We start from the raw sequence: 22357 nt of genomic DNA, 5'->3' as shown, positions 1-22357 counted from the left end.
GGATAGCCAAGAGTCACAGCAGGATCCACGATGCAGGGGAAGGAGCAAAGACTCATCCACTCCACAGGGAGGAGCTCACCCCCTAGGGATTCGGTGCTGAGGGGTTTAAGCCCTGGGGTTTGGGTGGGATTAGGGATTGGTCTGAGGTTTGTCTCCTGCCAGACCAATGTGGAGTGGTGGAATTTTGACCTCTTACAGCCCCTGGAGGGTTGGGATGGCCAAGCACTGCAGGAGACCGCTGGGGACTTAGTGTATCTGAGCTAAGCTACCTGGCTGCCTTTGCCATTTGTGTTTAGACGTGGGCTAATGTTAACTTGGGTGATCTAGTCCTGGAAGCCCCCCACGACAGCCCCTCCTCTCTCCAGCCTTTCCTTAGCTACCTGCTGCGGGGCAGACCACGAGAGGTGGCTCCCCAATGCAGGCTATGGGTCTACGTGCAGAAAGCACAGATTCATGGCACTACCCCTGGCTCCTGACTTTGTCCACAGCTCTGGAGCCTCGAATCTGTTTTCCAGACTCCCAGATTCCCCCACATGTTACCCCTATAATGAGGCAGGTCAGGTCTTACCACCTCACCTCCATCAGGGAGAAAAGGATGAAGTAATTTCCCCAAACCACTAGGCCTGTAATTGGGAGCCAGAGCAAGCTTCAGAACCCATGTTCTTTCCCAGGCACCAGCATCTCCCAAGATGTGCTGGCAGGTGTGGTCCGAATGTCCCCAACAAAACTCATGTTGAAATTAAACCCTATTGCGACTAAGTGGTGGGGACTTGAGAGGCTTTGGTGCCATCAGGCCCCTGTGTCATGAACGGGTTGATCTGTTAGTGGGTTAATGGGTTATCCTAAGAGCAGGGTTGTTACAAAAAGTAGCTTGGTCCAGGGGCGGGGGATTTAGCTCAGTAGCACTGCCTGCCTTGCAAGCTCAAGGTTCTGAGTTTGATCCCTGGTACAAAAAAAAAAAAAATGTAGCTTGGTCCTGTCTTTGCTCTTTGGCGGAACTGGGAACTGAACCCATGGCCTCTCACCTGCTAGGCAGGTGCTACAGTACTGAGCAACACTCCCCTTTTTTTCTTTTTTGAGATAAGGTCTGGCTTTATAGCTCAGACTGTCCTTGAACTTGAGGCAATCCTCCTCCCTCAGCCTCCAGAGTAGGTAAAAATTAATAGGTGTGTGGCACCATGTCCAGCTAGCTCTGGCTCTGTCCCCAGCCCACAGCCCATCGATGTGACTGGCATTGGGCGGGAACTAAGGACCAGTTCTGTTAAAGTCACCCCTCCTCTCTATACTGGCCCTGGGCCCCTCAGGATTGTGTGGAGTCCCCTTGACCAAGAGGCTCTTACCCCAGCCTTCAGAACCATGAGTGGAGTGAGGTCTTTTCTGCACAAATGGCCCGGCCCGTGGTATTCAGATACAGCAACAGAAAGGTGAGGAAGGCAGCAGAGCCCTGGAAGGTTAATTAGTGCTCCATGAAAATCGAATTCTGCGCTACTCAAGAGGCTGAGGCAGGAGGATGGGAGTTCAAGGCCAACCAGGCTGGACAGTTTACCAAGACTTTCTCCAAGGGGGCAGGGGCTGTGTGGGGACTGGGGCTGGAGTGCAGCCTACAGTAGAGGGCTTGCCTAGCATGCACGAGGCCTGGATTTGATCCCCAGCCCCAGAACAAAAAAAGATGAGCTTGGTAATTTGGCTTGGAAAATCCTGGAGCCAAAAAACCAAACATGGGTCTTTTGTTGAAGAGGCCTCCAGACCAGACCTTTACTGGCTTCTCAGCAGGAGTTCCAAAATCCCCAGGTCCCCACAGTGATGCGCCCTACTCCTAAGTGCTGCTGCCCTGTCTGCATCCCCAGCCCTCAGCCCATCTGGTGACCTGCAGCAGAGGAGGGCTGAGGACCAGCAGGGGTTCAAGCCTGACCCTGCTGCCTGCGTGGTGTGCAGCCCTGGAGAACAAACAACAGCTGTGACTTCCAAAGGTCCCATCAAACCCTGAGAGGACACGTTTCATGCGATGATTTGATTCCCATCAGCAAATCACAGGAATTTTGGAGCCAAAAGTCCATACTATGGGACACAAGGGAAGCGGTCTTGTTATCAGTAGATCATTGCCAACTGTGCCAGACAGGGCTGGGAAAAAAAGAGCAGCAGGAGGCCACCCAGGGTGGTGCACGCAGTCACTGGACACCTTTGAAGGAGTGGAAGATCCTCGGAGGACCTGCTCAGCACTCCACCTACTTCTGCAGTCTCCCTTTCCCCTGGCCCTGTGCAGCACAACAAGAGCTCAGTTTTGCAGCTCCACAGGCCCCCATCTTAGATGACCAAGATACAGGGGGAGGGGCAAAGGAGCACTTGTTAGGAAATAAAGACAGACCAGAGGTCTTTCTAGAAGGAGCTGGCTGGGCCTGAAGAAGGAATCCTGTGGGAATGGAGCCCTCCCTACCCATCCTTTTGGAGCGATACATTAAAAAAAAGTCTGCTAGGCGTGGTGGTGCAGGTCTGTCATCCTAGCACTTGGGAGGCTGAGGCAGGAGGATTGCTGTAAATTTGAGGCCAGCATGGGCCACATAGTGAGTTCAGGGCCAATCTGGACAACAGAGTGGGACCCTGTCTGAAAAAAATAAATGCATACATGCATAAATGAAAGTATGCTCCACTCAGGTGGGAAACTGTCATACCTTTGAATCCTCCCTCTCCTTGCCTGTGACAGAAGTGTCCCACTTGGAAAGCAGAGCACATTAAGGCCGGTTGGAGACTAGCGACCTTCAAGGTCCGAGGCTGAAAACTCCAGTGGTCAAGGGACCTGGCAGGTCAGGTAAGTGCTGGAAGGGATGATGCGGAATGCAGGTGACCAGGCCACCCAAGTGCCTGTGTTCCACTTTGTAATGGGTGCTGTTTCCTGTGGGTACTTGAGCTTGTTGCCACTAATCTGATTTTTCCAAAGGAATCAGGCATTTTTATGTGAAATCAATTTCTTTTTAGACAAGGTCTCATATAGTTCAGGCTGGTCTTGAACTCAGTGATCCTTGTGCCTCAGCCTCCAGAGTGCTGGGATCACAGGTGTGCGCCACCACATTAGGCTCAATTTTGTTTGTTTTGAGTCAGGGTCTTGCTATGCAGTTCAGGCTGGCCTTGAATTTATTATGTAGTCCAGGCTGGCCTCAAACTCGAAGCAAGAGATTGAACCCAGGACCTTTGCACTGGGCTACACCCCCAGCTTTTAAATTTTTAATTTTGGTTGTTTTGTGTATGTGTGGAACAAGGGATCAAACTCAGGACCTTGTGCTTGCCAGGCAGGTGCAGCACCACTGAGGTAAATCCCCAGCCCTTATTTTTATTTTTTGAGACAGGGTCTTGCTAAGTTCCTAAATTGTCCAGGCTGGGCTCAAATTTGTAACCCTGCTACCTTGTCATCCTAACATGCTGGAATTACAGGCATGGGCCATCACCCCCAGTTTAGATTTGACATTTAAAAATTGGTTGATGTTAACTGGGTGTGGTAGCACATGTCTGTAAATCCCAGTACTTGGGAGGCTGAGGCAGGAGGATTGCTGGGAGTTTGAGGTCAGCCTGGGCTACATAGTGAGTTCAAGGCCAGCCTAAACTATCCTGTCTCAAAAAAATTCAAATTGTTTTATCAACACCAAAGGGCCAAAGAAAAGGCATTAAGGGGCCCATCCAGCTGGGTATGATGGCGCATGCCTGTAATCCAAGGCTGCATACCCAGACCCTGTTCAAAAAACCAAAGAAAGAGAGAGAGAGAGAGAGAGAGAGAGAGAGAGAGAGAGAGAGAGAGAGAGAGAGAGAGAGAGAGAGAGAGAGAGAGAGAGAGAGAGCGCAAAGACAGAAAGGAAAGAAAGAGAAAGAAAGGAAGAAAGAAAGACGGGCCAGGGATTTAGCTCAGTGGTTCTGCTGCCTGCCTCGAAAGTGGAAGGACCTGAGTTTGATCCCCAGTACCAAAAAGAAAACAAGAAAGAAAGTTCTAAATCAAACCCCTACCTTCTTTTCCTGATCGTGTTATCAGCAAGAAACAAACCAGCAAGAGGGTGCCCTGAGAGGAACAAGGCCTAACAATCGAGGAGTTTCCTTAGAAACGCTGCAGATGCCAGCCTGGTACTGGAATTTGGGCTGCAGTGGGTCATGTGCATGGACTCCTAGGTTCATAGCATGCTGGAATCATATTTTTTTTTTACAGTACTAGAGATTAAAGCCAGGGCCTTGGCACTGAGCTGCATCCTCAGCCCTTTTTAAATTTTGAATTTTGGGCTGGAGATTTAGCTCAGTGGTTCCGGTGCCTGCCTCGAAAACGCAAGGTCCCAAGTTCAACCCTCGGTACTAAATTTTGAATTTTGAGACAGGGACTCACTAATTTGCTAAGTCATCCAGGCTGGGTTCAAACTTGTGACTGTCCTGCCTCAGCCTCTTTGAATGGCTGTCCTGATCAAATCCTCCCCATCCTCTGAAGCCTGAGTAGCATACCTCACAGGGACTTTAGGCCTTAAATGAGACCACTTCGTTATCACTGCCTTTTAGTCACCCAAGATTGAATTAGAGTGTTGCTAAGAAACCGAGTCCTAAAGCCACCACACTGGGACCAGCTAGGACTGTTGGGGACACTTTCAAGTACAGTTGTCCTCAATCTGTGGGGTTTAGGTTCCCACCCCTGAGGAACATCTGACACCATGGATAGCACCAAACCCTTAGTCTATGTTTTTTCCTGTATGTATCTATGACAACATTCAATTTATAAATTAGGCACGGAGGGGAAGCGAGTGTAACAAGAATTAAGAGGCATCATGCACATCATTATGTACTGCAAAGATGGACTAAGAAAAATAAAAATTAAGATAAATTAGGCACGCAAGAGATTAACAATAACTGATGATGAAATAGAACGAACAATGTTCTTTTCTGCCCGCTCCCCCCTCCCCCCGTGTGCTGCTCCGGTTGCAATGCGCTGGCTCAGAGCTCCAGGCTCCTGCTAAACTAGCGCGGCTGCGTCTCCCTTCAGCCACTATCATGATTATCTGTCGGGACCTCATCAGCCACGATGAGATGTTCTCCGACATTTACAAGATCCGGGAGATCGCGGGCGGGCTGTGCCTGGAGGTGGAGGGCAAGATGGTCAGTAGAACAGAGGGTAGCATTGATGACTTGCTCATTGGTGGAAATGCCTCCGCGGAAGGCCCGGAGGGCGAAGGTACCGAAAGCACAGTAGTCACTGGTGTGGATATTGTCATGAACCATCACTTGCAGGAAACCAGCTTCACAAAAGAGGTCTACAAGGAGTACATCAAAGATTATACGAAATCAGTCAAAGGCAAACTTGAAGAACAAAGACCAGACAGAATAAAGCCTTTTATGACAGGGGCTGCAGAACAAAACAAGCACATCCTTGCTAATTTCAAAAGCTATCAGTTCTTTATTGGTCCAAGCATGAATCCAGATGGCCTGGTTGCTCTTCTGGACTACCGTGAGGATGGTGTGGCCCCATTTATGATTTTCTTTAAGGGTGGTTTAGAAATGGAAAAATGTTAATGGATTTCGCGGTTACCTTGGATCTATCCCTTGTCATAACTGGCTGCTGCTTGTCATCCACACGACACCAGGATTTTAGATAAATGGGACTGATGTCATCTTGAACGCTTCATTTATTTTGACCGTGATTTATTTGGAGTGGAGGGATTGTTTTTAGGGAAGAAAAAAAACATGTCATGTAGGTTGTCTAAAAATAAAGTACATTTAAACTCATTTGAGAGAATGCCTCTTAGTTTATTACATGTATAAAGTAAATCCATCATAATGTTCATGGAGAAGATAGAGGCTGATCACAGACCATGTCCAGAAAGCACAAGACTGTTCAGATAACTTTTGCAGTGGAAACTACTGGGACTGAAATATAAGACAAGAATCAGAGTTTTAATTCTGAGTTACAGTGAAGGGGAAAAGACCATGCTCATAGCAGTGCCAACATTTGAAGTGGAGCCTTATATATTTCATCACCTATAGTGGAAGTAGTTAACCCTGGAAGAGTTACCAAAAGAATAAAAAGACTAACTCAGTTGGAAGCAAAAAAAGAAAAAGAAAAAGAAAGAAAGAAAGAAAGAAAGAAAGAAAGAAAGAAAGAAAGAAAGAAAGAAAGAACAATGATAACAATATAGTGAAATGAAAATTACCTGAATGTGGTTTTTCAAAATAGCTTTTTTTGGGGCTGGGGATTTAGCTTAGTGGTTCCACCACCTGCCTCACAAGTGCAAGGTCCCGAGTTCAATCCCCGGTACCACCCCCCCCCCCAAAACAAAACCAAAATAGCTTTCTTTTTTTGGTACTGGGGATCGAACTCAGGACCTTGTGCTTGTGAGGCAGGCAGGAGAACCACTGAGCTAAATCCCTGGCTCAAAATAACTTTTTCTACACTACTCACCCTTTGATTTAGTGCCCATGTAGGCTCTGCTTGTCCCCTTTGCCGCTGCCACCCTGGACTCTTGGTGCTGCCACCCTGGACTCTTGGTGCTCCCAGGTGCCACCTGTCACATGGCCCTGCAGATGTCCCTCTGATCCCACACATTGTGCCACAGGAGATCAGAGAGGCTTTTCAGGAAAAGATTCCTGACGGCTGGCTAGGCTGGGAGGAGCTCAATGTCCCTTGAGCCTGTCCAGGACCCAGCAGGCTCCTGCAGTCCACACCTCTGATCAGGGAGGCTCTATTTGTAAGGAAGAAAGATTTGGGGACAGAGGAAGGGATCTCCTTACAGATGGGAGGGTGGGTTCTGAGGAGAACCAGAAAAGGAAGAGGCTAGGCCAGGCCATTCAGATTCCAGAGAAGCCAGAATGGGCTGCTTTTACAGGTTTTGAATCCCCGGCCCTTGGGACAGAGTCCTGCTATGTCGTTCAGGCTGGACTTGAACTCACTGTATAACCCAGGCTGGCCTCGAACTTGTGGTGATCCTCCTGCCTCAGCTTCCCAAGTGCTGAGATTACCAGTGTGTGCCACTACACCTGGTGTTGTACAAATTTACACATCATTTCCCTCGGTTTTTCTGTTTTGAGGCCTCTTGTCTGTTTCCCTGTGATATGAGGTGGAAAGTATGAGAAGGCCTAGAACAGCTCAGACACACAAGTGAGTTCAGCGCCCTGCTCACAGCCAGGCCACCCAGGGATGCCAAGGCTGGGACTTCAGAAAACCAGAAGGTGACTTGAGGGACTCCAGAGAAAGCTGAGGAAATGTGGCAGTGACCACACCCCTTAACTGTCACCTACCAGGACAAATGATCTGATTGGATTGGTTGGGGCTGTAGATCTGGCTAAAAAGGACCCAGCATGGGCCGGGGATTTAGCTCGGTGGTTCTGCCACCTGCCTTGAAGGGAAAGGTCCTGAGTTTGATCCCCGGTACCAAAAAAAAGGACCCAGCAGGGGTGAGTTGTAATCAGAAGGAGGCAGAGGATGTCATGGGCAGAGCGGGCACAGGGATGGGAAAAAAGATCTCATAAAGCACTTTGGAAGTTTGTGGAGGGAATTTTGGTGATAAAATCAGGAAAAATTCCCTTCTCTTTGCCTTAAATTGATAAATAGATTAATACTTTAAGACAGGTTTTCAACAAAACTTCTGTTTTCTGCTTACCACAACATTAAGAAGCAACTGAGTCAGGCATAGTGGTGCATGCCTGTAGTCCAGGGACCCAAGGAGGCTGAGGGAGGAGGATTGCAAGTTCAAGCCCAGCCTGGGCAATTTGTAACTGAGACCCTGTAACATTTTGGGGCTGGGGGCTAGGGAATGTAGCTCAGTGCAAAGGTCCTGGGTTCAATCCCCAACTGCAAAACGGGAAGGGGAGCAACTTCCTGTCATCCACAGTGGCATATTTCCTCACTGCACCACAGGACTTGTGTGGGTGACCAGGTGCACAAGTCCAAGGGTCCAGCGAGCCGGATCTTGGCAGATGACCCAAAGCTCCCTTTGCTCCCTCTCAGCTTCCTCCACGGGGCCGTCCACAAGGGCGCGGGAGTGGTCCATCCACTCCAACTCATCCTTTCCGCGTAGCTTTCCTCTGTGGCCTCTCACAGGAATCGGTGCCACCGCCTGCTGCCGACCTTCCTCTTCTGCCTTCTGTCCCCGTCGAGGTGAAGTCCTGGGGGGTGCTTCAGACGCCCCCTCATCCTGCGGTGGTGCTGTTTGTTTTGCTCTGTATGCGTTGGGCTTTAGGGAGGAGACAGGGATCATGGGGGCACCTCCATCTAGGCACCTCCATGCGTAGGGCAGTGTCAGCTTCCTGGACACGGAGCTCTGCTGCGTTGGACTGAGGCAGAAGGTCCAGAATGCTTCTGCCTCTGCTGCGCTCAGCTTCCTCCAGCTCCAGGGTCGCCCGGCAACCAGACAAAGAAAGTCAGCGCCAGTTGGGCAGCGCTCCCGGGTCTCTGGAGGCCGAGCCAATCAAGATACACAGACCGAAGAGACTCCGGGTGAGGGGATGCTAAATTTGCATGTCTCTTTCCCAGGGTGCTCAGCGGGAATCAGCAGCCTGGATTCTTGTTGTTAAATACATCTTTGCTACCCATTGATAAATAGGTGCTCTGAGCAGCTCTTGGAGAACATACAGCATTGATATTATCACTGATACATTACAACCTAAATATCACCCTAACATAAAAGGAAGAAGCTATTTGAGGTTTAATTAGGTTAAACAGCAGCCGTTTCCATCGGCTGGTCCGAAGGTAGTGAGTTATCTCAATTGATTGTTCACAGTCAGTTACAGATTGAACTCCTCGTTCTACTCTTTCCCCCCTTCTCACTACTGCACTTGACTAGTCTTTTACCAAGTTGTCAGGTATTGTTATATTTAAAATTTTGAAAATCAAATAGCCATAAAGTGTGTATCAAGTAGCAATAAAGTGTGTATCATGAATAACAAACTATCATTAAAATAAGAGGTGGGAATACAGAAAAAGAAACAGCTATACAGTCCTTTCCCTTTAGGGGCTATTTGGGGAAACCCATCGCAGACCAAAATAAACATATGGGTGTAGATGCTAGAGGGCAATGATTGATAAAGACAGTGGGCGCCTCAAGAGATTAAAACAAGGACATGGGATGGGTAGGGCTTTCCTCTCACTTTTTAGTAGAGTAGGGCTTTTATTTAATTTTACATTCATTTAAAAATTATTTGTGAAAAGAAGGAAAAAGAAAGGTCTTTGTGACTGTAAGGAATTTTTTTTTTACATAAGGTTTTTAAATTGGTTTAATATCAGGATAAAGACTGATACTCCACAATACTCACAAACACTCAACAGACAAAATCAAGAGACATTTCAGAGTTGACAATTTTGTTTTAGAAGTAGAGATGTGACCCTTCTCAGAGAGAAAGCTGGCTGTCACGCGGTTTCAGAAAAACTAAAACATAAGAAGGACTAGATAGGGGATTGAGCTCAGTGGTTCCGGCACCTGTCTCGAAAGCTCAAAGACCCGAGTTCGATCCCCGGTACCAAGAAAAAAGAAGGACTAGGTAGGTAAATGAGACACACGGACGAAGAGTTTAGGATTAGTTCTTTCCTAAGACTTATTTGGCAGAAGTTAATTTTTTCACGGTTCTAAAAGCTGGGAAGTCCAAGATGAAATCACCAGCGTTCAATAAGGGCTTCCATCCTTCAACCTCACTTGGCAGAAGGCGGAAGCATAAAACGGGGGTGAATTCTTTGTCCCCACATGGCAGGAGAGAGAACTCGCTCCTGCAAACCCATTTAATAGTGGCATTAATGTGTATTCGTGCTGGATGTGGTGGCACATGCCTGTAATCCCAGCATTCAGGAGGCTGAGGCAGGAGGATTGCTGCAAGTTCTAGGCCAGTTTGGACTACATAGTAAGTTCAAGACCAGCGTAAATATAAAGAGATCCTGTCTCAAGAAAAGAAAAAACAAACAAAAAATACTCGTGAAGGCAAAGCGCTGAAGACCTAAACACCTCCTAGGCACCAGCTTCCAACACTGTTGCATTAGGAATTAAGTCTCCAACACATGAATTTGGGGAAAACACATTCACGGCAAAGCACCAGTCAAATCTGACTTTCAGCTAGTAATAGTGTCTTAGTAGAGTTACACCCCAAAAGTTGCATGGTATATCCTGCTATCACGCCATATGCAATGATAGAAGCCAAAAACATTTTGACTTGCAAAAGCCAAGCATTTCAGAACAGAAAGGTGATATTTTTCAGTACCAAAATCTTTGTTTTACAAAAAAAAAAAAAAAAAAGTTTAAGGAACCCAGTTCTTAAAGCCAAGACCATGTACTTTAAAAAAAAAAAAAGGTCATTAACCGACTCCTAGTCAGTGTCAACGGCATGATGCCCAACAGCGAAGACAGGACCTAGTACTTGGCTGTCTCCTGGAAGATAAAAAAAAATAAAGCTGTTTTTCGTTTCCTTTTATCCTGCAAAAGGCTAGTCAAGTGAAGCAGTGGGAGTGGAGAAGGAACAAAGAAATCTGTAACTGGTTGTGATCAATTAGTTGTAAACACCACTGCACTCGGACCAACCAGGATTTAGGTCTGTGCTGCTGGCTATATAAGAACCGAAAGATACATTTACTTTTCAGTTAGGGTAATTACCCATGGGGGGGGGGGCGGGGGGTGTTAAAAGATGAGTATATAGCTCATATATGCATACGCCTTTAAAATTAAAACACTAAGCATACTAATATTGTTAATAAAAAGCCTTTGTAACTCCGGTAGCCCTTCTCAGAGCATTGTGGGTAATTTTCATGCAAAACACCAGGTTTCCCCCCCCCTCCAAAAGGGGGTCCTGGGGATTTTCGGACATGCAGTGAAGCCACGCGATTCGATTTAGACCCGAAGTATAAGGACGTCCGGTGAACCAGGAACGCCTTAGGAGGGCGCACACGGGCTCCCTGGCCTTGTTGAGCTAGTGGTCCCCGGAGACACAGATGCCACCGCGATCGCCCAGTTCCCTGATGACACACGCGCCAGCGACGACGCCGTCCGGCAGGGGGCGCAACGACCAGGGCGCCTTCCCCACACCCAGCTCTTAAAATAAAATAGCATAAAATAAAGTAAAATGTCCCCGACCCTGATGTCTCCCAGGACTGTCTCCTCTTCGTATCAACCGTTTTGGCTGCAGAGCACTGGAGACTTCGTCTAAGCAGAAAGGGACGCAAGGAACCTCTGTCCCCAAAGGTTTAAATGAAAAACTCAGAATTAGCAATATCGTTTTAGAAGAGGACCCAATGTGAAAAAGGCGCGCTACAGTGGCAGCCAGACTCCTAGGGTGGGACAGGTCTCCTGACCTTTGTCCTCGGGGCCGGCCCCTGTGGCAGTGTCGCAACTACCACCTTTCCCACGTGCAAAAGCCAGTGCCACCGCTTGGGGCGGGGTCCGGAGGCCCGAATCTGGCAGTGACAGTGGCCTTGGGACAGCTTTGGGGACCCTGTCACCTGCCAGCCACCAGCGGGTCGCTGCGTGGTCATCTATGAGACAAAGTAGTGTTCGATAAAACTCGTGTCATATTCATAATCCTTGGTTTTTGAGCTCGCCCTTTAGTTTTAAAACAAGGAACAGCAATTTGAAAAAAGACGAAATTGTCATTTTAGGTTTTTCTTTTCAATTTCATGTATGCATGGAAATTTGGGTACTGCAAAGAAAAATGTCACATTTTGCAGGCTCCTCTGCCTCTATCTTAAAGACTCTGTATTTTAAATTTTAATGCAAATTTAACTTTAATTTTTAAACCAACTTAAATCAATTTTTGAAAGTTTTAAAATTCATTTAAATTAATTTAATTTTAAATTTTTAAACCCTTTTTAAAAATTCCAAATGATCACATCAACTGACAGAAACAAAGTAGCTCACATTCTGTTTCTTGTCTACAAAATTGTCCTATGGAGGTTTTTGCTGTTGTTGTTTTTATAATTTCTCTATTTTAGAGCAGTTGTATCACATCAAAGATTGATCGAAAGATTGAGAGATTTCCTTCCACATGCTCTCCTGCCCGCACCACGCTGTCCCCTGCATCTGTCCTTTGTGTTCCGCTCACTTAGCATAATGTCCTTTTCTTTTTCTTTTTTTGTGGAACCTGGAATCGAACCCTGGTCCTTGTGCTTTCGAGGTAGGCGGCGGAACCCCTACAATGTCTTTTTCCCCTGTTGCAGAATGTGTATTTCCTTCATTCGATCCTATGGACTCAGCACATTTCATTTATCTATTCATCTGCCAAAGGACACTTGGTGTCTTCTACCAAAGGGTAGAAGGCTTTCGGAATTGGGTTGCAATGAATACTGGTGTACATATACCTGCTTTCAAGTTTTTAAGTGTACACCTAGAAATGGATTGCTGCATCAGATGGTAAAATTCTATTTTTATTTATTATTTTGTTATTGAGACAGAGTCTCACTATGAAGGCCGGCCTTGAATTGGCATCCTCCTACCTCAGCCTCTCAGAGTGCTGGGATTAGAGGAGAGTGCCACCACGCCCAAACACAGGCGTATGTATATTTTGATAAGAATGTATAATACATAATATATAATGTAATAGTGAATATTATTCAATACATGATATAAAATATAATATGTATAAAATATGCCTTCTCTGTGATATATATTTACTTATGTATTTGTATTATGGTTATGTTTACATTTGTTATTTATAAATAATTATATTATATAATATATAAATATATTATATTATATTTATAAATCATTTTATAGACTGTTTTATATAATATGCAATATAATAATTAGGGCCGGGGATTTAGCTCAGCGGTTCCGCCGCCTGTCCCGCAAGCGCAAGGACTGCAATATAATAATTAGAATCTACTATATTCTAATACGGAAAGAGTGAGGTGTATTAATTCACCTCGTGATCCTCAGTGCTGCTACCCGGAGAGAATGCTGGTTTGCTTGCAGCCTGCGAACTCCTGTCCAACAGAAGAAACCCATGATTACAGCAGGAAACTACTCTTTCTATGAGTTCACGTTAAACATTCAGACACGGCGATTAGAACATCGCCCGGGATCAAATTTAGCCTTCGTGACGCTTGCCCGGCCTCTGGTGTCCTGACCCGGTGGATAATCGCGCGATGAGTGGACTCAGGTGGTGAGGCGGTGAGTGCGGCCCCTGCGTCGCAACCCGGAGCAGGACAATAAAAACGTCCTGGCAGCTGCCGCCTTCTCACCTGAGGGCACAGGGACTGCGCATCTGTCCGGCTTCAGCGATTGCCCGGGCCGAGTTCTTGCTTCACGTGGATGTTTGGACCAGATGTGATGCAGACAGCGCGCGCGGGGGAGGGGACTGAGACGGCTCACAGGAGACTGTGGGGCGGCAGAGTGGGCGTGGTGTCCGCAGAGGCGGGTGTTCTGGGACAGCACCGAGTCGGGCCACCGAGGAGAGCAAAATGAGAGGCTAAATAGCAGCCAAGCCGGTGGTGTCTGTAACCCCAGCACACTAGGAGGCTGCAGGAGAAGGATGGCAAGTTGAAGCCCAGTCTGGGCCACTTAGCGAGTCCACGTCTCAAAATGAAAAAATAATAAAAAGGGCTGGGCATGCAGCTCCAGCTCAGTGAAGGCCCTGGGTTCAGTTCCCCATACAGAAGGGAAAAAGAAAAAGAAAGAAGGGGGGGGGGGGGGTTGGGACAGAGATTTAGGAGCGGCCCTAGGCCCAGGAGGGCCCTTTTGGGCGGGAGGAGCAGAGGTGATGTGCCACCCCGGGCAGGGCTTGGAAGAGCGAGAAGGCCTCAGGGGCACACGGGATTTCAGTTAATTGATGACTGTCGGAGCTGGTTCATTAACTGTGACAAAGTCGTCCTGCTCCTCTAAGTTGTTAGCGAAGAGCCCAGGAGCGGAGTCCTGTGGGCCCTCTGCAGGGTGCTGTCTCGGGAATTCTGTGAATCTGAGCAGTTCAAATAAAAAGTTCATCCCCCACACCCACCCCACAGGCCCCAGTACCAGGGATTGAACCCAGGGCCTCACACTGAGCCACATCCTCAGCCCTTTTTATTTATTTTTTTATTTTGAGACAGTGTCTTGCTAAGTAGTACGGGATGGCCTCAAAACTGCCATCCTCCTCCTGCCCCAGCTTCCTGAGGCCTGGGGTTACAGACGTGTACCCCTCCCCCACTTCATTTTTGCCTTAAAGAGAAACCTGGCTTGCTCAGAGTTGACCTGCATTTTGCCACTTTCTTGTAAAGGGATTTATGACTAAGTGTCACCCAAGTAGTCCTTTTGTGGTTGAGAAACTGAGGCACCCAGAATTCGGGATTGGCTTAGAGTTTCAACCAGAGGCAAAGACCCTAAAGCTTGTTCTTGGGGGTCCTGGTTGGAAAACAGGCTTCCTCATAAGGCCAGCTATCTGGAGTGTGGGCGGTATTGATACCAATCTTCTGTCTTTAAATTATATTCTTAAATTATGGATGTCAGTGGTGCCTGGGAGGACAAGAGGCATCTTCTAAACTCTTACAGGGAGGAAGAACTGAAATCCATCCTTCAGTTAGAGTAAAGCCAAGCACCAGGAGTTGTGGCAGATGTGTGTAATCCCAGAACTCAAGAGGCTGAGGCAGGAGGATCACCAAGAGTTTGAGGCCAGCCTAGGCTCCATAGTGAGTTCAAGCCCAGCCTGAACTACAAAGTGAGACCCTGTCTAAAAAAAGAAATAAATATAAAAAAGTAAAAGCAAAAATGTGCAAAGAGAGAGCCACGGAAGAAAACGCTGAATGCATCGAGTAGGGTAGTGCATTTTTTTGTTTTGTTTTGTTTTTCTGCTAAATGAGACTCTGCCTCAAAAATATTTTTAAAAGAGGGAGGTTGGAGTTACAGCTCGGTGGTAATATGCTTGCTTAGGATCTGCATTATCTTTTAAAAAAATCTTTCTACTTGTTTTTGTAATCAGAAAGAAATCAAATCTATTATTTCTTACTGATAGTTTTGTGCTGGAGTTTGTCTTCTTTTTTTTTTTTTTGTACTGGGGATCGAACTCAGGTCCTTGCGCTTGTGCAGCAGGCTGTGCAGCAGGCAGCTAAACCACTGAGTTAAATCCCCAGGCCTTCCTTTTTTTTTTTTTTAATAAAAGAAGATGATTTATTTGAAGGTATGGAAGAGGAGAGAGAGAGGACAGACAGGTACTCTGGATGAGTGGGGAATATTCCAAAGTGAAATTCTTTTTTTTTTTTTTTTTTTGAGACAGGGTCTCACTGTGTAGTTCAGGCTGGCCTTGGACTCACTATGTAGCCCAGGCTGGACTCAAACTCACAGCAATTCTCCTGCCTCAGCCTCCTCATGGCTCTTTATAGCCAAATAATATTCTGCTGTGGAATTCCCCTTGTTTTGTTTACCCTTTCACCAGGTGATGTGTATTTGGGTGATTTCCACGGCATCTGGTCTTTTAGGTCTTTTCTTTATATGGTATGGAGCCCTCTCTGCCTGCCCTGCAGACCAAGGTCAGGAAATTTGAGCCTCACTGTCCATCTAATCCAGAATGGCTAGATCCCCTGTCCAGCTGGCTTCAAGGTCAGATTGTGTTTGGTTGGTGAGTTCCTTTCATTTTATTTTATTTTTTATTTATTTTGGTACTGGGGATCGAACTCAGGACCTTGAGCTTACGAGGCAGGCATGGTGCCACTAAGCTAAATCCCGGCCAGTAAGTTCCTTTTATAGTCACCCTTGGCACCTTTCAAATATTTCAGGCTTTTACAATGCGCGGTAGACATGGGGTACTGGAGGATGTCAGCTTTGCTTCAGCCAAAATCCAGTCCTGCTATGGCTCTAGCCTTTCCGGGTTTGCTATGCCCCATTGCCCAGCCTGGCCATATTTTCTGAATTAATTCTCTGTCTTCATTTTCCCTTTTTTTTTGAGACAGGTTCTCGATATGTAGTCCAGGCTCATCCACAGCGGTGGCTACACTCGGGCAGCCAAGGCAATGCTCTTCGATGTTTATAGTCCATATGATCTGGGTATTTGCTTCAATTCTTCACTCCCCATGACCATGTCTTATTAGTTGAAATCATGGTGTAGTTTGGACTAGAGATCATCTAATGGGGAATTTCCAGGGTTTTGTGTTTCAGTGACTCAGGAAAAAAAGAAAATGAAAAATATAAACTGGCCATGGTGGTATATGCTTGTAATCCCAGCACTCTCGGAAGCTTGAGGGAGGAGGATGGCAATTTCAAGCTCAGTGCTGAAAATTTAGTAACTGAGCAAGACCCTGTCTCAAAAGAAAACAGAAAATGCGGGGCTGGGCATGGTGGTGCGCACCTGTGATCCCAGTCCTAGAGAGGGTGAGGCAGGAGTCTCACTGCCAGTTCCAGGTCAGCACTAAGCCCGGGTTCCATCCCCATAAGGAAAAGAGAAAATATACACTGTAAATATTTTTTATACTTAATCAGGAGCTTTGGAGAGCAGTGTCACCCTTGCTATTCTCTTTACTTCACCTGAATGGCCAGTCTCATTTTCCAGGAAAAGAGGATTGTGGCTTTTTTCTTTTCCCTATCATTACTGATTTAAACCGAAACAAATATAGCAGAACTCGAGAAGTTTTCTATTTCCCCTGACCCATAGCTCTCAGCCCTAAACTGCCTACAAAGAGAATGCACTTGGGCTATAGGAGAAACTACTTGCAAGAAGAGGTCACTGGCAAAAGGCCATTGACAAGACTACCCAGCTGAGAATTAGAAAAGACCCCCCCCACACACATACACAGGGTCGGGATTTAGCTCAGTGGTTCCGCCGCCTGCCTCTCAAGCTCAAGGTTCCGAGTTCGGTCCCCGGTACCAAAAAAAAAAAAAAAAAGAAACAAGTTGTATTATGTACATGTGCCGTTATAAGAGGATCCAGGATGGTGAACTGTGTACTGAAAAGACCTTGACAGCAAGGAGAGGAGCCCTAAAACTGCTCCTCCCTTCCCACAACCAGGCAGGTAACAAAGGGAAGGGTCAAATCTGGGGAACCTCACTGTTTTTTTTTTGAAGCAGTTGTTACTAAAACTCAGAATATCAGCATGTACCTATATAAGAATGTTTGCCCCTATAGTGAATTTTATTTTTTCTGAAGTTTTTTTTTTCCTTAGTTTTCTAGCTGAACACAACGTGAAATGGTAAAAAGCCAGTCAAATTTAGTAGTGGGGGGTTGTATACCAACTTTAGTGACACTAATGTTAATAAGTTCTGATAACCCACTGCCATCGGACCAGCCAGCAAGGAACTTTTCACTTTCAGTATATAAAGGACCAAAATAGCTATTCTCAATAACTTAGGATGAGTTCTTTTTAGGATTTGTAGGAAGGCTTAAGGTTCTATGACGCCTACAATATAATGTTACAAAAGCAATCCATTGCCTGATTCCTTTCTTTGGATTTTAAATAGCTTAACAGGAACTAATATTCAAAATAATGTAGTTGCATCATGGGAAATAGAAACAAATTACCAAACGGAAGCCTGGGGTCTGTCACACGTATCATAAAACAGTCATGAATCAGGCACACACAAAAACGAACATACTTGTGCCAAATGTTCAGCAATAGAAATTTTAAACATTTAATACCAAAAAAGTTAACTTTGTTTTCCTTTTTAAAAATTTTTTTAAATGTTTTTACGGTCTTCCTGTGTGTGATCTGCAAACGCCTTGCTGGCAGGAACACACAAAGCGCCGGCAGGTGGCAGCAATACACAGACGCTCCAGTTCTGGCCCGCTTCAAACGCTTTAGTCGGAGAGCCCGGGAATAGTTATTTTGTGGATTCCCATTTTCCTATCCCCCTTTCAATCCCCAGCAACACAAAAAGAAAGCAAACACAAAAGTAAAAATACCTAGATCCGAAATGAACCTGAAAGATGGACTTTCAGCAACCGGGAGCCTGTCCCTTCTGCAAAGTGGGGCTGCGGGGTTCTTCAACTTGCTTTCCAATTTGGGAAAGGAAAGTAGCAAATTTAAACATTTTCCCACTATTCCTTTCAAGTTCATGCAGCCTCCTCTTGGGGAACCTGGGTTTGATTTTGGTTTCGGTTATTATTTGTTTTGGAGACAAGGCCTCACTACTTATGTAGCCCAGGCTAGCCTCGCACTCACTGCCCCCCTGCCTAGGCCGCCCCAATGCTGGGATTACAGGTGTGCACCACCACGCCCGGCTCCAACCTGAGTTGCTGAAGATGGTGCTGGTTATTCCCAGGCAGGGATGGCTCAGGACGGGGACCGGGGAAATTGGCCTGGGTAGTCCAACGAGAGGGGAGGAGCTGCCTTGTGGCTGAACCACCCTGGGGGCCAGGACAGCGCGGCCAACCTCCTGCAGGAGGCGCCGCCTGTGATGAAAGATTCGGCCCAGACAAGGGCGCTTTGTGCCTCTGGGTTTGGCAGGTAAGCCGGCAGGGACTTCTTTGCTTTTTAAATTCTCACTTCTACCCAGAAGAACCAATATAGTGAAAATGGCCACACTTCCAAAACTGCTATATAGATTCGATGCAATGCCAATTGAAATTCCAACAATATACTTCACAGAACTAGAGAAAACAATCCAAAAATTCAGTTGGAACCAGAAGAGACCTAGAATAGCTAAAGCAATTCTAAGCAACAGAGACATGGCTGGGGGTATTACGACCCCCAACTTGAAACTACACTACAAAGCTACTGTGATAAAATCAGCATGGTACTGGCAAAGGAACAGACCTGAGGATCAGTGGAATAGATTAGAAGATGCCAAAACAACTCCAGACATGCTCAGCCACCTCATCTTTGACAAAGGAGCCAACCACCATCATTGGAGGAAAGATAGCCTATTTAATAAATGGTGTTGGATAAACTGGATTTCAACCTGCCAAAGATTAAAAGTAGATCCATACCTATCACCATGCACTACACTAAGATTGAGGTGGATTAAAGATATAAATATTAAGACAGAAACACTAAACTTGCTGGAAGATAAGTTAGGTAGAACTCTTGAAGACATTGGCATAGGAAAAGACTTCATGAACAAAACCTCAGCAGCATGGGAACTAGCAGAAAGAATCAACAACTGGGATCTCATCTTATTAAAAAGCATCTGCACTGCAAAAGAAACCACCAACAGTGCTCACAGACAACCTACAATATGGGAAAATGATTTTAGCAGCTGTACCTCAGACAAAGGACTACTATCTAGAATATATAAAGAATTGAAAAAAATCAGACCCCCCAAATTCAAAGACCCAATTCAAAAATGGGCATCTGAAATGAACAGACATTTCTCAGACAAAGAACTAAAAGCAGCAAACAAATATATGAAAAAATGTGCAACATCACTGGTCATTTGAGAGATGCAGATGAAAACAACACTGAGATTCCACCTCACCCCAGAAAGAATGGCTGCTATCAAGGAATCAACAAATAACAAATGCTGGTGGGGTTGTGGGGAGAAAGGAACCCTTCTCCATTGGGGTGGGAGTGCAGACAGGTGCAACCACTGTGGAAATCAGTATGGAGATACCTCAAAGAACTAGAACTAGAGGTCCCATTTGACCCAGCTATTCCCTTACCAGGTATCTTCCCAAAAGAATTAAAAGAATCATACCACAGTGATATATGTGCACCCATGTTCATAGCGGCACAGTTTGTAATAGCTAAAGCTTGGAAGCAGCCCAAGTGCCCATCAACTGGAAACTAGATAAAGAAAATGTGAGTTTTTTAATAAAATGGAGTACTACTCAGCCATAAAGAATGAAAAACTAGAGTCATTTATAGCTACGTGGATGCATATTGAGGCCATACTCTTAAGTGAAATAAATAGGACACACATGTGTAAATACCGAATAATTTCTCCAGTGTGAGAAACTGATAGTGTAAACAAGGGTTAAAATGATTAAAATGAATAATTGATAATTTGAAATAGGAAAAAAGGTCCAAAGACGAAGGAGTGAAGGGAGAGGAAGGAGAAAGGAAAAGAGGGAAAGGAAAAACTATGAGAAAAGAAAAAAAAATGGAAATGAAATCTATGCAAATAGGGAAGGGTGGAGGGGGTGAAGGGTGCACAGGTAATGGGGAAAAAAATAAGAACCAAGATACATCATGTACAGGTACAAACACCCAGTGATAAATGTAAACAAATTGTATACCTAAAATGTACCAATAAAAGAATGAAAAAATAAATAAACAAATTCTCACTTCTACTCTGTTCTTGGTTTTTTTTGCTTTGTGCCCAAACCTATTGCCCCTTTCCTGGGGCTGGCTCATCAACATACAAAAAATTTTCATTTTTCATTTTCTTAGCACATGTTTGTAGTACATAATGATGACATTCATGGTGGGGAGTTGGTCCATGTACATAAGGAACCTTCATTCTTTTACTTCCCTTCCCCTCCTCTCCCTCCCTTTCTCTGTCCCCTTCCCTTTTTGCAAAAGATCTGTCTCTCTGTAGCCTGTGTCTTTTATTTTGCTCTTTCATTTATTTATATTTTGCATTTCTCATGTAAGAGAAACCATGTGATAGTTAAGCCTCAACACATCTGTAATTCCAGGCGTGGGGAGGCTGAGGCAGGAGGACTGCCATGAGTGCGAGGCCAGACAGGGCCACATAGTGAGACTCTGTCTCAACAAGACAAAACAACAGAGTGAAGTTTTAGAGGGCGGACATAAATATTTACTCCACGGCAAGGCAGGAAAGAGGCTTTTTAAAAAATCCCATTCCCCACCCCACGGCCCCTCCCTTCCTCATGTACAAAAGCTTTATTTCCATTTTTTCCTTCTATTTTCACTTTTTCCTTGTCCCTTCCTTTCTCCCTTGTTCCCCTTCCCATTTGAACACTTTCTTCCCATTTCCCAACATCCATTATACATCTGTTCTTATTGCCACGTTCAGTTACTCACACCAGAGAAATTTAAACATATGGTATTTAAACATATGTGTCTGATTTATTTCACTTAAGAGTATAATCTCAAGGTCCACCCATTAAGCTATAAATGTCTGAAGCTCATCCTTCTTTATGGCAGAGTAGTACTCCATTGTATTTTTAAAAACCCACATCTTCTTTAACCACTTGTCTGTTGATGGACATTTGGGCTGTTTCCAAGTTCCAAATGGAACTTCTAGTTTTAATTTGTTGAGAAATCTCCACACTGATGTCAACAGTGGTTACACGAGTTCACACTCCCACCTGTAGTGGAGAAGAGTTCCTTTTTCCCCATGGCCCCTCCAGCATTTTTTTTTCCAGCATTTGTTGTTGGTTGATTTTTTTTTTTTTGTCATGGAACGGTACACTTTATTTTATTGTTGCATTTTAGGTATACAATATAGTGTCATTCATCACTGGAAATTTGCACCTTTACATAATCTTATTTTCCCCCCTTCCCCTGCCCTCCCTTCAACCCCTCCATCCCTCCCTATTTACAAAGACTTTGTTTCCAGTTTTTCATTTTCTCATATAAATTCCATTCCCTTCTTTCCTTTCCCCATCCCTCCCACTTCCCCTTTGCCTTTGTCCCTTTTCTTCCTATTTCACATTAGCTATTACACCTTTTAGTCCTTATTTACACTTTCAGTTTCTCACACTAGATAAACTATTCGGTATTTACACATGTGTGTCCTATTTATTTCACTTAAGAGTATTGCCTCAATGTGCATCCATTTAGGTATAAATGTCTCTAATTTTTCATTTTTTATGGCTGAGTAGTACTCCATTTTATTAAAAAACCCCATCTTCTTTATCCAGTTTCCAGTTGATGGGCATTTGGGCTGTTTCCAAGTTTTACCTATTATAAACTGTGCTGCTATGGACATGGGTGCACATATATCACTGTGGTATGATTCTTTTAATTCTTTGGGGAAGATACCTGGTAAGGGAATAGCTGGGTCAAATGGGACTTCCAGTCCTAGTTCTTTAAGGTATCTCCATACTGATTTCCACAGTGGTTGCACCAGTCAACACTCCCACCAGCAGTGGAGCAGGGTTCCTCTTTCCCCACAACCCCACCAGCATTTGTTATTGGTTGATTTAATGATAACAGCCATTCTTTCTGGGGTGAGGTGGAATCTCAGCATTGTTTTCATTTGCATCTCTCAAATGACCAGTGATGTTGAACATTTTTTTCATATGTTTATTTGCAATTTCTACTTCTTTGTGTGAGAAATGTCTGTTCATTTCAGATGCCCATTTTTTGATTGGGTCTTTAAATTTGGGAGATCTGATACTTTTAAGTTCTTTATAGATTCTAGATAGTAGACCTTTGAGGAACAGCAGGTGAAAATTTTTTCCCACATTGTGGCTTGTCTCTTCACTCTGTTGGTGGTTTCTCTTGCTGTGCAGAAGCTTTTTAGTAAAAAGAGATCCCACTTGTTGATTGTTTGTGCTAGTTCACAGGCAACTGAGGTTTTATTCATAAAGTCTTTTCCTACACCAATGTCTTCAAGAGTTCTAC

The 22357-nt window shown here is 45.1% G+C and overlaps 1 protein-coding gene across 1 annotated transcript; it reads left to right on the top strand.

The window, feature by feature from the left end:
- Positions 1–4904: 4904 nt before the first annotated feature.
- LOC101696572 (translationally-controlled tumor protein-like) lies at positions 4905–5742 on the top strand. Its single transcript, XM_087207791.1, has one exon. The coding sequence runs from the start codon at positions 5011–5013 to the stop codon at positions 5527–5529; it is 519 nt and encodes a 172-aa protein (XP_087063917.1). The 5' UTR covers positions 4905–5010; the 3' UTR covers positions 5530–5742.
- The last annotated feature ends 16615 nt before the right edge of the window (positions 5743–22357 follow it).

This window comes from Heterocephalus glaber, unplaced genomic scaffold (genome assembly GCF_053883595.1).
Source record: "Heterocephalus glaber isolate CG9 unplaced genomic scaffold, H.glaber_assembly_v1.0 deba00000818, whole genome shotgun sequence".
Taxonomy (NCBI): domain Eukaryota; kingdom Metazoa; phylum Chordata; class Mammalia; order Rodentia; family Bathyergidae; genus Heterocephalus; species Heterocephalus glaber.
This window is presented reverse-complemented; position numbering and strand designations above follow the sequence as displayed.